This window comes from Meles meles, chromosome 3 (genome assembly GCF_922984935.1).
Source record: "Meles meles chromosome 3, mMelMel3.1 paternal haplotype, whole genome shotgun sequence".
NCBI lineage: Eukaryota > Metazoa > Chordata > Mammalia > Carnivora > Mustelidae > Meles > Meles meles.
In genome coordinates this window covers 125577504-125594248 of record NC_060068.1, presented here as the reverse complement: position 1 = coordinate 125594248, position 16745 = coordinate 125577504, and the positions used below count along the sequence as shown (strand labels likewise).

Below are 16745 nucleotides of genomic sequence, written 5' to 3'. Positions count from 1 at the left end.
GTCAAGGTCCCAGGGTCCTTGGATCAAGTTCTGCATCAGGCCCCACATCAGGCTCCCAGCTCATCAGGGAGCACACTTCTCCTTCTTCCTCTGCCACTCCTCCTGCTTATGCTCTCTCTCTCTCTTTCTCTCAAATAAAATCCTAAAAACAAAACAAAACAAAACGCTCAGAGCCTGGGTTCAAGAAGAGAAGGAAGGGGACAGAGGAAAGAATCAGTGATGTGGAAAAGAGAACAATAGGCATGGCCTAATCTGAACAACAGAGAGAAAATAGACTGGTGAGGTGTGGGGAGAGAACAGAGCCCCAGGGAACTGAAGAACTATAATAAAAGACGGGAGTCCCAGAAAGAGAGGAGAAAAGGTGGGACTGTAAAAAGAATCAGAAATAATGGCTGAAAAGTTCCCGACTTCGACAAGAATCATCAAACTGAAATTTCAAGAAGCTTAGTGAACCCCAAACAAGATAAACCCAAAGAAATCCATGCCAAGATACACAATTAAGTCTTTTTAAAATCTTTTTTATTTTTTTTTTTAAGATTTTATTTATTTATTTGTCAGAAAGAGAGAGGGAGAAAGCACACAAGCAGGCAGAGAGGCAGGAGGAGGCGGAGAGAGAGGCAGGCTCCCCGCTAAGCAAGGAGCCCAATGCGGGGCTCGATCCCAGGACCCTGGGAGCATGACCTGAGCCAAAGGCAGCGGCTCAACCCACCAAGCCACCCAGGCGTCCCTTAAATCTTTTTTAAAGACTTTATTTATTTGAGACAGAGAGAGAGCACATGCAGGGAGGAGAGTCAGAGGGAGAGAGAGGAGCAGACTCCCTGCTGAGTAGGAATCCTGACACAAGTCTCCATCCCAGGACCCTGGGATCACCACCTGAGCCAAAGGCAGCCACTTACCTGACTGAGCCACCCAGATGCCCCCAAAATTCAGCTTCTGAAAACTAAAGACCCAGTAAACAAAGTATCCAACCTTTACTAGGCTGTCTCAGACCTTTGATGGCTACTACTTACGGCAGCTGAGTAACCAGGCCTGGAGAGAAAGGTCTCTCTGTTCAGCCTGGATCATGTGTCATTGGCAGTGTGGGAAGCCATGAGGTCAGAGAAACTTGCATGATTTCAGGGTGACCATCTCCTAGTTTGGATTCACCTCGTGGAAACAACCTCCTGTGGTTTCTAGTGGAATGGAAACGGGGTTCTCTTGGTGGGTTGAACACACTAAATCTTCAGGGTCTTTCTTCCTGCTGCTCCCATAGCCTGGAATGCACATTCCTTGCCTCTTCCTATTTCTGGCTACCTCAGCTTTCTGCATAAATGTCACTTCTTCAAAAGGGCTTTCTCCTCCGTCCCTGCGAAAAGTAGATTTTCTACCAATCCCCGCCCTTTTAAATTTTATCATTGCACCATTTTCCCCCTCTTGTTATTGACCAAAATGTGCAAATATTTCATTTGCTGACTTGTATAGTGTAGCTCACCACTGCTAAACTTAAGCTCTATGGGATCAAAAACCACCCTGTGTCCTGAGGGCTTCCCCCATGATCTGGTACACAGAGACCCCCACCCCCACCCCATGTTCCAGGGGGCTGAGCCTGCACTTCATTTACAGCATCTCATTTAGTTGTCACTTGTTGACAGTGAGGTGGGTATTGTTGCTCTCATTTTACAAACGGGGAAACTGAGGCTCAAGGAGGCAGAGTCTCATGCTGAAAGTCACACACTGACCAAGATGCAAAGTTTCATGCATGGACTTCTTCATCCCCACCCCCACCAATGTATTTCCCACTGCACCACCCAGCCCCCTGCTGAGGCAACTTATCTGGGTTTAAGCCCCAACCTTACACTCTTCTTGCTAGTATCTTACAAAATTCACAGAGATTGCTCATCTAAAATTCAGAGAATGAGGCATCAAACGCAAGCACTGGACAGGTAAAGAGCCCTTCATTACACCCGTCTCTAAGCAGTTGGGCCAGAGTTTTATTTCAGAGCCTGGGTACCATGGTGATGCAAGCTCTATAAATACCCGAGGCTCCTTTCAGCCAGCCCGCTGGGTATGGCACTGGCACCCCCACCCATTTCCCACCAGGGCTCCTCTGCTGCTGCTGGGGTGGGGGTAGTGGAAAGCACTGCTCAGCAGGAACTCCCTCCCTCTGCTCACACTTACTTTCTTTCTCCTCTCCACATCCCCACCCCACCCCTGAAACTGAGATTTCTTCTCCACCTCCTCCTTCAGCGCATAATTCATTTCCTCATCTCTGGGTGAAAGACTCAACAGTTCCCAGCCCCCAGTACCCAGAAGACTCTTGGATGGGAGAATCAAAGCCTCTCCTGCCAGTCCCGTGGTAGCCCCCTGTCAAGAAGAAATCCAGTTCAGTTAATAAATGAACAAACAAGGGGGTGGGGGGAACGTCCGGGGGTTGGGGGAGAGAGGCAAGCAGCCTAGGGAGAAAAGTGCTCCTCGTTCCATGGAGAAAACTTAGCCTATTGAACCCCCTGATACCTAACTCCCCAGGTGGGTCTCATCCATAGCGCTAGTGGAGGTCAAGAATCATGCTGGTCTCTATTCAGCTTCGAAGTCAGAACCCCCACCTCAACCCTGCCCTCTCATTGTAAACTCAGCTATGACCGCAGCATGCCCCCTCCCACCTCCATCTACGCCAAGTAGATAAGCAATCCAAACCAAAGCAGGAGTTCCAGATAATCTGGATATTCCTCTGTCTTGAAGTTCCTCCTTCATTGGCACTCTAGAGCCCATATAGCTGTGAATTCAGAAGCCAAAACCTACTTACTGGAAGGAGCTGAGTGGGAATCTTGGCTCTATTATTTACTATGTCACTGTAAGAAAGTCACTTCACTTCTTGGAGTCTCAGTTTACATATCTATAAAATGGGACTAGTAAGAACCAGGGCAATGAGTCATTAGTCATAGACACTCCATCTACTTGTAAAGTGAGGAGGCTGTGCCAGACTTATATCAGTTTATTTTCAAGCACCGTATTAAGCTCTGAGGACCCAGAAGTAGATTAAAAAGCCATCTCTTCTGCTTCTCATAATGCCAAGGTTTCTTCTATCCTAATTTTCTCTGGCTTAGGGCATGTTTTCCCATCATTGAAAAGAACAGTCCATGGGCCCAATTATGAACCTCAAATAATGCATGGCTATAGAAAAAGGACATTCTGGACTCAATCATGGAAATGGAACTGTGTGCCTTGTCTGAGATGTGTGGGAGGGACAGCATGGGGTAGGGAGGTACATGCATGGAGTCGGAAGAAAAATCTCAGCAGAAGTCTTCACAGCCTCCATTTCCTTGAAGAATGTAGACTCGAACAGAAACTACTGCTGACATGTCTGTTCCTTTTTTTTTTTTAAAGCTTAATTTCTCCTCCTTGACATCTTCATGAAATGTTACCCTGCCACTCTGAAATGCTCTGAAACACATGTGTGCAAACTGGCCTTTCTTCTTTGTTCATGCAGTGGGGGAAAGGATTTAAGTGGGTGTCTCTTGTAAAAAACAAGGCGACCTGTGCCAGGCTTAGGTGTCTCCTATGGGCCCCCTGGGGTGAACGCGAATGAGGAAAGACTTGTCCTGTGGTCACTTCTGCTCAGCTCCAGTACTGGCTATACCTCCAGCTCAGCTCAGGGGCAGCCAGACACAGCCCCAGCAGGAAGCCCAGGAGAGGCTGGGCTTCTTGTCTTCAGTTCACATTCCTGCAGTTCAATCACCTGTAGAATAATGTCCAGCTCGCCCTATCGCGTGGCTGAGCTGGTTTTACCTTTAATCCCTTTCACGTTTGTCCTCAGCCTCGGAGACTGCCTGGGGATGATTCACCTGCCATCACATGGGGCAAGAAGTCATCTGTTTTATTACCTCACCCTGCTTGCCACTTCTGGAAGATAACCTAGGATTCTTTTGTTGGAGGGTTGGGGGGGTGGTTGATGGAGGTAGTAAGGACTCAAAAGGAGATGAAGGCTTTAAGGAGTTAGTTCCTGTTATGGTCTCTGTTTCCTGCTCCCCTGCTCACATCTCAAAGCCCAAAGAAAAAGGGAAAATCCCAGGGCTTGGGTACCTGGGCTTGAAAAGAAAGCTGAATTTAGCAGTCTCCAACATGTTTCCCTTCACAACCAACACCACGCAGTGAGAAGGCTGGGTTGCAAGAGACGACAAAAAGGAAATCAGCAGTTGGGAGGATTGTCACAAGCAACCACACCCAATTTTCAAGAAGGCAAAGGACACCATGGGTTTGTGTTTTGGAACAAAAAAGACTTCATTGATTCCTATTTCATAGGGGCACGCTTGCTGCCAGGCTTGGCACTCCAAATGTACCACAATGAGGCCCCCGAGGTGATGGCTTACCGCTGAGGGCAAGCCCTCTATATTTCTCATCTCCTATGGCCATTGAAACAAGCCCTGTGGAATCTATGGGATGGTTTTCAGACCTAAGACTTGAGACTGTGGTTAAGCAAGTTATTCACGGTCACACTACGAGAAAACAGGGCAGGTGTGGCCCCAAACAGATTCCAGAGCTCCTGCTTCTTAGCAGAATACTTATGAAGCAAGCATCAGTAGAGACAAGCATACATCACCATCCATAGTATTCCAGATCCAGACTATGGTAGGTCCGGGAACTGCAGCATAATTTAAAAAAAAAGAAAAGAAAAGAAAGTATAGGTTAGTGGTTAAGTGCCGAAATCAAACAGACCTGAGTCTACTTATTGGTTCTATATCCCTTGCCAATAATATAGCATCTTAGAGCCTCAGTTTTCTCATCAGTAAAATGGGTATAAGTGTGCCCTATTACAGAGGGTTCCCTTGAGGATTATATAAGATCATTATATAAGATCATGTAAAGCACCCAACACCATGCTGGCTTTGCTTTTGAGCTATTACTCAAATCTATAATAGGATTTTATATTGTGAAAGCTCGGCCCAAGCAGAGGAAGTGAAGAAGGCTATGGGAATCCTCCTTAAATGGGCGGGGAACTCCTACTTTTGGGTGTTGTGAGCCAGTCTGAGGCCCATGATTCTGAACTCCTGAGCATGGCATCTGTGGAATGAAGGAGGGTAGGAAGGGCTAAACACTAAGCCCTAGGTCAGGCCTCAGGGAAGTAACTGACTTTGCAGAAGGCATTTGGAGGTAAGGAACTGCCACAGTGGGTCTTATCTATTAAGAGAAAATGAGCCCACAGAGGGATTCCTCCCTTGCTCAGCACACTCTGGCCCATACAGCACAGGATGCTGGCTCCTCTGGGAGACTGAGGGTCTCAGACGAGAGGATACACTTCACTGGGCTCCATTCCTCCTGGCCAGCTTCCTGCCACATATCCAGGGCAAAAGTGGTTAAACACACATTCAGGAAACACAGATGAGCCAGCTTTAGTCGTGCCCCCTTTTTATATTTAATTACATATTTTTAATTTCTCAAGAAATGCTGTCTGATTTTAAAATTTCTTCGATTTTTTTTTTCAAAATGTAATTTTGCTTTGTTTCTTCTTCCCCCAAATCCATAACATACCTACCTCAAAGTATCACAGGACAGAAGCGCTTGTGAAGCTGTCCCACAGCCTGCGACGGGCTAAGTACTCCATTTAGCTAACAAGTCCATCATTACTATTACTTTATAAAATGCTTCCCCTGACACCCCTTGGAAGTCGTCCCGGGGCGGGAGGGGATTCATAGTATGCACTCCTAATTTTAGGGACCCAGAGGAGCGCCAGCTACATTAGCAAACACGGGGGTGGGGGGGACGGTGAAACAACATGGGGAGAAGAATGGAATGAGAGGGAGACAGATGGTGCGTGTGTTGGGGGAAGGGATCAGAGATCCAGGAAAACTTATGTTCCCTGAATCGCAAGAATGTTTCCATTTAACCACTTCTTGCCTGACTCCTGATTCTACATAAAAGAGAAGTGGGGAGTTGTAAGATTTGAGGCCACCTGTACTTAGACGCGAGGTGCTGAGCCAGGAGCGTTGGGAAGCAGGGGCGTAGCGGCTCTTGCTCCAGTCACCTGGGGATCCAGTCCGCGTCCGGGATCCAGGTAAGGGGTGGTCTCCCTTTCCTCTGGCAGGGGCGGCCTAGGGGAGGCCGGCGGTTCGGACTGTCCCACGAGGGGGCGCGTCCTGGGTCCTAGGACCCGCCCTCGCAGCTCTGGGCGCGGGGAGGGGACCCGGGAACCCAGGCGCCCAGCGCTCCGCCTCCCGTTTCCGGGGCAGCGCGGTTACCTGCACCGCCCGAGCCGCACCTGGCGGAGGCAGAAGTCGCAAAGCGAGGGAGCGCAGAACGCCGCAGCGGAGAGGGGCGACGGCGCGCGGCCAAGGGGGAGGAAGAGGAGGAGGCGGTGGTTGCAGGCGGCGGCGTGGAGGGCGCAGCGCGCAGCGCGGCGGAGGAGGGCAGGCGGCAGCTGCGCTCGGCTCGCTGTGTCCCGCCGGCCGGGCGCGTCCCTCGGCCCGCACCGCGCCGCTGTGGGCGCACATGGCAGCGTGAGAGGCCGGCGGCGGGAGCAGTGGGCAGCGCCAGGACGGAGCCTCAGGGCCGCATGGACCGCGGCGCCACCGCGGCCGGCCCCCATTAGGGCCCCCAGTCCGCGGGCGCCACCCCACCCCCATCATGGTGCCTCGGCGGCCGCCCGGACTGAATACCGCCGGCCGGAGCCACTGAGCCGGGGGCCCCCGCGGCGGCCGGGAGCTGCATGGGGGAGCGCGGGCCGCGCTCGGGAAGATGCCCCGGCCGGAGCTGCCCCTGCCGGAGGGCTGGGAGGAGGCGCGCGACTTCGACGGCAAGGTCTACTACATAGATCACACGAGCCGCACCACCAGCTGGATCGATCCGCGGGACAGGTAGGACCCCGGGGAGCCCGCACATCTCCCGTTTCGGCCTGGGTCCCCTCCTGCCCCGGGGGCCACCAGCCGGGACTGGGCTGGGGGTGTAAGGGAACTCTGTGAGCCTCTTGCTCTGTCTTCAGTTTGCTTCCCCCCTAACCCCCCGCCGTCTGGGGCGCTGCTCCTGCTGCGGTGGGCTGCTGGGAGGAGAGGATGGCCAGTTGGTTGGCCCAGGCAGTCCCACCGCCACCGGGATGGAGGGCTTAGGCCCCAGCCGGCACCTGCCGGGAGTTTTGACCTTAAGCTCTAGCCCCGCCCCCTCCTCCCCCTTTAGGAAGGGGTCGGGCGGGGGCGGGGGGGAGCAACCTAGCCGAGTGATTCTGGGGCTTCCCGGGGAGTCTTTCCCGGGCAGGTAGGGGGAGATGGGGAAGCATCTGGTTTGGAGTAGGTAGTAGGGACCCGGGATCCAGGGGGAAACTGCCGGAGGAAGAAGGACACTAGGCGGAGGGGAAGGCAGCCCGGAGTGTGGTTTTTGACAGGTGCCTAGGAGGTTCTGAGAAGAGCATAGGAGCAGCCAGGGGGGCTGGAGGCCAGGAGTGGGAAGGAAAGGAAGGAGCGGGGGAGGGCTGATGGGGAAGATTGGTTCTCCAGGAATCTTACAGCAACTTGGAAGCTCTTAGGATATAGATGGAGGTGAGAGGCCTCCCGCAAAGCCCAGCCCATCACCTCGTTCTCCTCCCTTTCTTCCCCTGGGGGCCAGAGCTCCTCAGCCGTGCACCAGCGCGTCGTGACCTTGGTAGGCACCAAGCTGACTGTAGCAAGGGGTGTGTGTGTGTGTGTGCTGAGACAGGTGGAGTCTGAGATGAGATGACTGGTGTGGCTCTTAGCTTCCAGACTTTCTCCCGGTTTTGATTGCTTGGCATTTCTTTACACACACCATCCCCATGTATATCCTGGTGCCCCCTGGGGGTGGGGGTGGAGAGGACCACCCTCTCAGATTTCCTTGTCTCTGAGATTGTCTTGGTCTGTGGTACTACTGTCTTAGGAATGTGGAATTTTCACCTCGTCAGTGCGACCTTGGATATCAGGTGCCTGTAAAGCAATAGAGGTGAATTTTTTGGACCCTTCATCTGGTGGGGTTGGGATTGAGGTCCCGGAAGTCCAAGATGGGGTGTGTAGCAAGGTGAAGCTTTAAAAAAAGAGGTAGAAAGAAAATTTGAGTTGAGATTCCAAGTAGTTTCTGTGAGCACTTTAAGTTCATTCATTTAACATTTACTGGGTGCGTGCTTTATTCTCAGTACCATGCGGGATGTCTCATTAATGTAACCTGGAAGAGAAATCAAAAAAAGAAAGCTCCATGCCCAATGTGGGCCTTGAACTCACTATCCCAAGATCAGGATTCGTAGGCTCTACCAACTGAGCCAGCCAAGTGGCCTTGGAAGAGAAATTTTTTATGCTAAAGGAAGCATGAGCAAGCTGCTTTAACCTCTGAGCCCCAGGTTCCCTGTTTGTCAGATTAATTGTTTGCTAGGAACGGAAGGACTAATAGAAGAATTCTAAAAGTTGGAAGGGACATAGATAATCAGCGCCCAGTTCATATTTTCAAACCTCAGAAAAAATTTGAGGCCCTGAGGTGTGATTTGCTTGAAAATCTTGATCTTTTCATCACTCCCCATATGCCGGATTCTTTACCAGCTCTGACGTTCTCACGTCCACATTTGACTCTCTTTCCTTCTCTGCCCCACTCAGGGTCATCTGTCCCAGGGTTGCTGTTGCCCTGTTGGTGAACGGGACAGCCCCTTGTTCTCTTATAGAACAGACATGAGTTCAGTCTTCTATTTCCTGCCTCGTTTTGGTCCCAGCAGCTTGCCGAGGCTGGTGTGCTGTCAGCAGCTGGACGTCGGAGGACTGGGACAGCCCCACACCGAGCGCTGCTAACTTACCCTAGGTCACGAATCTAGAGACTTCTCTGAGGGGATAACCCAGCTATAGAAAGCTTCTCAAACAACAGTAATTTTTCATGCCTGGACGAGAGCGAATGGAAAACTGACTTGGCTAGAGCATTATTTTTTAAATTTTAGTATCATGTGAACCACCACCATGATTTTGTGCTACATGAACTTGTACTGTTGCTTACTTAAACTTTAAGTCAACTCGATTTGAAAGTTTTGGAACCACTTTTACAAATGGGAAACTAGTAATATCTGTTGTCATAAATAGAAAGGATCCTGAAAGAAATAGTAGAGGAGGAATAAAATAACAACCCAGCACCATTATATTTTAGCCCTGTACTATAGCTTGCCCATATCCCAGCAATAGGTATGCCCAACCTTTGTGGGCTTTTTTGGTATTGGTTTGGTTTTTTATATAATATTTTATTTATTTGAGAGAGACAGAGGTAGTGAGAGCGAGTACAAGCAGGGAGGAGAGGCAGGAACAGGCTTCCCACTGGGCAGGGAGCCCAACATGGGACTTGATCCCAGGACCCTGAGATCATGACCTGAGCCAAAGGCAGATGCTTAACCAACTGAACCACTTAGGTACCCCATGCCCAGCCTTTGTTTTTAGGCAGACTGGCAAGCATTGGGAGAGGAATTGAAAACATAGTGGCATTTAACTGAGCCACTCACTTTCACCTTGCAAGTCATTGGTTTTAATGCATCTTTGTACTTCCTGGTCATCCTACCCTCACTCGGTTAGTTGGTGGGTGCCAAAGTTTGTGGTGCTGAGGTGTTCCTAGTGCAATCCTGGGGTCACTGTTAAGGTGGGTTAACTGAAAATTTGGGGAAAGGGCATCCACTTATGGCTCTCTGGGATTTCTCTCCTGCACACCCTATTCGGGATTTCTGTCTTACAGTCTTACCTGTGTGGCCTTGGGTAAATCACTTGACCTCTCTGAGGTATAAGTACGTGCTCCATTGGTGAGAGAAGATAGTTGATGAGAGGTGTTCACAGGACCCTGCCAGGTCTCAGATGTGATTTCAGACTCCTTGGCCTCACCTTATCCCTCCCGACCCCATGGCAGAAGGAGAGGGGAAATTGTAACAAGGAAGAGGAAAAAAATGACAAAGTCAAAAAGAGCCAGACACCTTGGGGTGGTGGGGTAGGGGAGATAAAAATCTACCAAAGTATTTACATCTCTGCATCTAATTAATGCTCTTAAACAAATGATCACATAAAAAATATAGTTCTACTCCTGAAGCTTATGTAACGTGTGTGTGTGTGTGTGTGTGTGTGTGTGTGTGTGTGTGTATGTGTGTTGGCATTTGTCTTGGCATTTTCCTTACCTGAATCAAGGAGATGCCCACCCATTCCCTTGAATTTAAAAGAAGTAAGTCAAACAGTCCTTCTGTCAGAAAAGTGATTTCTTAGCCACGAAGAACAAAATACCGTCTCGGGTTACCAACCCTGAAGAATGTCTTGGCACATTCCTCCCTCTGGGGCTGAGCTGTTTTGTGTGCTGTCCGCCATGGAGGCTGCTGGGGGTAGGGAATCCAGTTTTCCGCTTCCCCTTTCACCAGTGGGTTGGAAGAGCAGCCAGGCAGCCAGCCTTGCCAGCTCCCTTCCCTTCTCACCCAGGGCAAGACTGGGAGGCCGAAATTCCTGAGGACGGTTGTCCCAACAACCGGAGAGGGTCCAGGGGGCAGCTTGGGCCCTGCCTACTGGGCCAAAGGCTCCCACAGCACCACAGGCTCCTCCTGAGGCAAGGCTGGCCTGGAGAATCAGGTGCTCTGGCCTCCACAGCCCCTTAGAGCAGTGTTCCTTCAGCAGAGTAACTCTGGGTGCTTCTGGGAGCTCCCAACAAAGGGCCAGCATTCCTTGTGTATTTAACTTAGTGGCATGCAAAAACAAATATGCTGATTGTTCTCCGAGGAAGAATGGATTGTTTGAACTGGCCCTGCCGGAGAAGGTTCCTGAAGCCTAATTCCTCCTCTTTTGGTGGTGTACGTTCAGACCCTTCTTCCAGGAACCACCCAGGAGCTCTGTGGGCACAGTTTCCGGGGCTATGTGATTAGTCCCGGAGGCCCACATGGCTAAGAGGCCATGTTGAGAGGACTCAGCAACTTCTCTCATGATTTGGGGAACATGTGCTAATCCTGTTCTTTCAGAAATAACTTCTACTATAGGAAGTTGGACTACTGTCCAAAAAGCTTAACCTCCTTCTGGCCACAGATCCTTACGAGAATCTGATAAAGGTTAAAGATGCTTCTGGAAGAAAAGTGCAAACACAGTTTTAGCACATAATTTCAGGAGGCTCTTGGACCCCAGGTTCATACTCCTGCCATAGATTAATTTAGAAGTTGCTCACCACTTTCCTATATGCTCTCCTGTTCAGCGAGGTAGGAAATGACGACTGAGCGTTTACTTTATTCAGGTAGTCTGCTGAGAGCTTTATATGGGTGATTTCCTTACTCCCTCTGACAAGCTTGGGAATAGGTACTATGATCTCTGAGGCTCCGGGGGGCTGAGTTTGGTGAAAGCCAGTTTTTGTGGAGGCGAGATGTGATTGCTGAGTGCACTGATGCCAGAACCCACACATCTGGCCGCTGCCCTGCCCTGCTCCACCGCCTGGGCTCCGTTGCCTGAAGAATTTGGCATTGGGAATGGAGTGGGGACAGGCCTGACTTCACTTACCTGTAACCCTTCTGGTGTGGACACGCCACAGTTAACCAGAGAGCAAGTGTGGACAGTGGAAAGAGGGTGAGCTTTTGAATTGTGGCATCTCGGATGTCCTACTTGCTACCCAAATGACCTTGGCAAGTTGCAAGCCTTGGCTTTTGTCTTTTCTACAATAGGGAGGTACACATAGTTGTCAAGGGTAGTTACAGACGTTAAATAAGCTAAGTCAGGTAGAGCAGTTAGCACAGAGCCCAATACCCAGGAGGCTCTTGGGAATGCCAGTCCTTTTGGCTTTTACTTGGAAGTGCGTATGGAACACGTAAATCAAATGGGGACTGAGTCTCTGCCCTGCTCTGTAGCAGTTTGCAGTTGGGATGGGCCAGGTCATGTAACCCTTCCCTCTCATTTCACTGATGAGACTAAGACTCAGAGACAAGTGACTTGCCCAAGGTCACACCTTGAATCACTAGGAATGGTCTCCTTCTCTCTTTCTTTTATATAAACTTTTCCCTAAAAATCAGATCCAGTTTCTCCTCACCCATTGTAATAATTCTTGTGGCTGAGTTATTTTCCATTATCCTTTCTGACTGTGTAGACTGGCAGTTTCCTTTCATACCATCCCAACCGTTTGTGAATCGTGTCCTGGGAATACTGTGACACTGAATTTACTCTGTGGTACTCACTGGGCTGCGCCTTTTCTGTTATGATCTCATTTCATCCTTTCGCTAACCTTGTGAGGTAAGTACTGTTACTATTTTTGTGTTCAGATGAGGACACTGAGACTTGGGAAGGTAAAGCTAGTTGCTCATGGTCACCAGTAGGTGGTGCACCTTGAATTGGAGCCCAGGTAGGGGGACTCTTGAGGCCACACTCCTATCTGGGACTCCTCGCTGTTCCAGAGAGCCTGTCAGTAAGGTGGGCTTGGGAGTTTCCATGTATTCCTGAGCTGAAGCCAACCTGCTGTGCCTCTCAGGGAGATCATGTTGCCGAGGACGCTTGATCAGTGCCTGTGAGATCCTCGTTGGGCAAAAACCCCACCTTCTGGGAGCAGCCAGCTAACCAGAGCTCTGGGAAAGAGAGCACAGAAACAGAGGCAAAGAAGTTCTAAAGGATACAGTGTGTGTCGAGAGCTCAAAGTCATTTCCAAGTTGCTTGGGTAAATGTTCCCAGTGGCCAGGGAATTAGTAGCCAAGGCAGCTACTCTCTGTCATCACCCCCTCCCCCCACCCCAGCTTTTTGCCCAGCCAAACTGACCTGATTCTCCAATCCCCCGGGATCCCAGGTAGCTGTGAAACACTGCTCTTTTGAAGAGAAGAGAATCAGGTTGCCTTAGTTACTGGGAGGGTTGTAACACCAAGCTCAGGTGCACATAAGGAGAGAACAGCGCTCAAATACATCTGAGTTGGAAACTGGCTGGCATGTTCTGCAAACCTTCCCGAATTGGAAGAAGCCTTAGTCAGGTTTTGGTGGCATTTCCAGGGGTTGCCAAGTGAGAGGCAGTTGGCTGTTGGCTGTCCATGCTGACTGTCAGGAGCTCTCTCCGGCCATGTCTGCCTCCAGGAAGTGAGGACCTGCAGCCCCCAGCACCCAATGGGGGGCTCTGGACAAGAAAAATCCACTTCTCTTGGAGAAATGGCTGGGGTGACATCTCCTGGGGCTTCCACTTGGGCAGGGCCAAGGGCTGGATCTGTGCTGAGCGCATGTGAAAAATTCACACGGCCCGTGTCTCCCAGCACGGGCAGGGCCAGCCGGTCGCAAACCCTCTGGCAGAACAGCGAGAAGCTCTGCTTGCTGCTTACAAGCTTCTCCTGCTGCCTTGAATCCCTGTTTCAGAGTAAGATAAAAGAAGAGAAAACTCAGAAACTGGATACAGTGGTGTGTTGTTATTCAACCTTCACCAGCAGGCCATTAAGCCTCCAGCTCCTGAGCAGAAAACCTCTTGCCAAAAGAATGGGGGGAGATTGAGGCGGGGACAGGCGTTCACTGTTGCCGTGTTGGGAGCACAGAGAACATTTTCTAAAGATGCTGAATGAGGGGGGGCTGGTGGAGTTGAGAGAGTGGGGAGGAGTGGAAAAATGGACAAGTGTGGTGGGTCACATTCTCCAGTCCTCCCCCCTTCCCAGCCTCCCCCCGCAGTTGCCTCCTCAATGCTTCTACCCATGACATCTCACCGTTGGGAAGAAATGGGATCTTTCAGTTTCAAATGTCTGCCAAAGAAAAAGGACCCAGGCTTAAGTTCTCGTTCAATGGTCAGCCAGAAAAAAAAAAAAAAATGAAGCTGCATCAAGATTAGGGACACCTTTGTTGCCTTTTTTCTTCCCCTGCTCCATTCATCACTCTCTGGCAGCCGGGACACCAGGCCAACGGCAGCTGCTGACTTTCCCCAGCCGGCTGCCTGCTGTTGCTGGGCCTGGTTCTGTGGCAGCCCAGCTGTCCCCACGCTGGCTTTCTCCCCGCCCAGTGGCGGTTGCTTGTTTGATTGGTCACTGGGGCAGCCCTTCCGATCCACTGACTGGTGCCTGACTTGGAAGGATGAAATATCAAGATACAGGCATCAGGTGGCTTCTAGGATGAGGTGACCTTGGGACAGCCTTCTGATCTTGCATCTGTTGTGGCTTTTCTTAGATAGTTAGGGCTCTGTGAGCATTTCAGTTTGTATTCCAGGAATTTCCTCCAAGTGCCTGGCTTGTCTTTGTACTGCTAACAAGGCAAACAAAAAACTGGTTTTAACGTTGGTGATAATGAAGATAATAATAGTTTGATGTAATTGTCTCTATCCAGTACCTGCCATGCAGCAAGCTCTGTTGCTCATTGTAGTTTTCTGGCATTTTGCAAATAGGGAGACTGGGACTGAGAATGGGCAAGTGACAAGCTCAAGGTCAGGCAGGTAGAAAGGCAGAGTTGGAATCTGAATCGAGGTCCATCTGATTTCAAAGCCTTACTCTTGGCATGACTGCACTCTCAGTAAATTCAGAGAGAGGAAAGGAAGAGAGAGAGGGAAGCAGAGGGAAAAGGAACTTTTTAACGACAGAGGAATCAATAGAAACACACCTATTAGCGTATTGTTCGCTGTGGAGAAACACAGTTGTGTGCTTGCAGCCAAATATGGGTCCGACAATTCCACACTATTCCCTGCAGTAGATAATATCTTCGCAAAGATCTTCACAGGGCACCAGACCAAGTTCTGGCTCTCTCGTTACACATAGTAAGTGACCTCAAATAAGTAGGTCACTATTTATTTGAGTAGGACCTCCCTACACCCAAGGATGACATGACACCAGACTCGGCAAGTCTCAGCCCAGTGCCGAGTGCACATCGGTCTTTCTGATGGCACCTGTTCCTGGTGAGGCGCATTTGCCCTCCTGTACGTCGGCAGGGAACCTGGAACGATCCTTCCTTCCTTGGCAACTCCAGTGTCTTCTGGTAAGCCAGGGCTCATTCTGAGCCACATTGACATCAGAGCTTGCAAACCACCTTGGCAGCACTCATTAGATAAATAAGTCAATAAATTCTACCCCCCACCCCGCCCCCGGTCTTATCGGAGACAAGCCCTTCTTTGGAATTTCTGGAGCGAAGTGACTGTTGCGGGCGAGCTGGCAGTGGGGCCGAGTGTGAAACAGGGGTAATGAATCGCGGTCGTCATGGCAGAACTGAAAAGGCTGCTGCAGAAACTGGAATTCATCTGTGGCTCCTTGATACCATGTCTCCTCACTCCAAAAGTTCCTCCTTCCCCCCGACCCCCCACCTCCGGGACTGCCTGAGAGCCATTTGAGGACCCAAGCTGCTGATTTTAGCATATGGCGGTGGTGCAGAAGGGCATTGGTACTTATCACGACCCACCCAGCCGGGGCTGGGCCACTCATCCAGCAGGTATTTATTGAGTGCCTGCTGGGCTTCAGGCTCCGTTGCCAGTGCTGAGATCAGAGCAAAGTCCCTGCGGCAGCAGGGTGCACCCTTGGGTGAGGGAGAAGGGCAAACAGTGAAACAGATAAGTTGCGTTACAGCTGGGGGGCTTGGTGTTCTCTGGAATTCTTTTACCCATCTTGGGAAGGTGGAGGGACAGACCCATCTGCTGCACGTGTTGGCAGTTGTGGTGTGAACTTAAGCTTTGGACCTGGGAGACATTTGTGCCTTCGGCAGGTTGTTGCCAAGAGCCTGTCAGGATGAACTGGGCACTGCGCTAAGAATTGGGAATGCAAGGGTGAGACACAACAGTCCGTCTGCGACTTGTAATATTTACTACAAATGAGTGAGAGAGTCATCAAATACTCCATGCAAATAGAGTTAGAAATGCCAGGCTCTCTGGACCTTGGTTTTCCTTCCTCCCCTGTTTCATCTGGATTCATTTAATCATTCAAAAATATTTATTGAGTGCCTGGAAGTGGCTAGGGTGTCTGTAATATGCCAGGCATTATTCCAGCACTGGGGACCTAGGAGTGATGGGACCAACAGAAATCCTGTCCTCGTGGATCTTACATGTTAGAGCAGAGGTTGCCAAATTTGGGGAAGCATCAGAATCACCTGGAGGGCTTGTTAAATTCCACTCCCACTCCCTGCCACCAGCCCCTGGGTTGCCCCTGGGTTGTGTCGGTAGGGCTGCGGTGGGGCCTGGAAATTTGCATGCTGAACCTGTCCCCAGGTGTTGCTGCTGGTCTTTGCCCTGCACGGCTCCTGGCAGTCGATTCATTGAATCCTCACAGTAGTCTGGAATAGTACTGTATTATTCCTGTTTCACAGACAGGGAAACTGAGGAAAACGGCTGAGGATACCTGGCCCTCATTCTTACGCCAAGAGAGCGAGAGGAAGTAGTTTCGGAAGCAAGCGCTGTCCCTGCATGGCTGTGATTGCGTGAGCGTACCCTTGTCCTAGTTCTTTGGCTACCCTGAAGCCCAGTGGTGGCAAAATCCGGCAGGGTTTCCCCCTCCGTTGTGAAAGAAAGCGCAGGGAAGCAGGAAGTCTGAGGGGATTCTGGAAACCAGAGGGACCTCTCTTTACATCGGAATGTGTAGGAGCTCTGTATTGGTACTCAGGAGAGGATCAGAGGGAACCCTCTTCTCTGTTTTTCAATGGTGTTGAGCCAGGACATCCATGCCCAGCTGCTCTGCCGAGAAAGGGTTGCCGGGCTCCTTCACCCCTTGGAACTTTCAGACCCTCCTGTCCCATCCGACCTCAGCTCTAGGGAGTACAGGGGAGGTGCATAGAAGAGGCAACTCCCTCTTCTCGCTGAATCCTCACAAACCCTTGAGGGAGCCAATGTCCATTCTTTGTCTCCTTGACCACAGTTTGGATTTTATATCCCAGCCTTGTCACTGGCTA

General features: G+C 50.5%; 1 protein-coding gene across 2 annotated transcripts in view; it reads left to right on the top strand.

Moving 5' to 3' along the window:
* The first annotated feature begins 6699 nt into the window (after positions 1–6699).
* Positions 6700–16745, top strand: part of WWC1 (WW and C2 domain containing 1) — a 149807-nt gene continuing 139761 nt past the window's right edge. For both annotated transcript variants that reach the window (XM_045999085.1, XM_045999084.1), the window contains exon 1: positions 6700–6827. In XM_045999085.1, the coding sequence (XP_045855041.1) occupies positions 6709–6827 (119 nt within the window). In that variant the 5' untranslated portion in view covers positions 6700–6708. The remainder of the gene's footprint in view (positions 6828–16745) is intronic.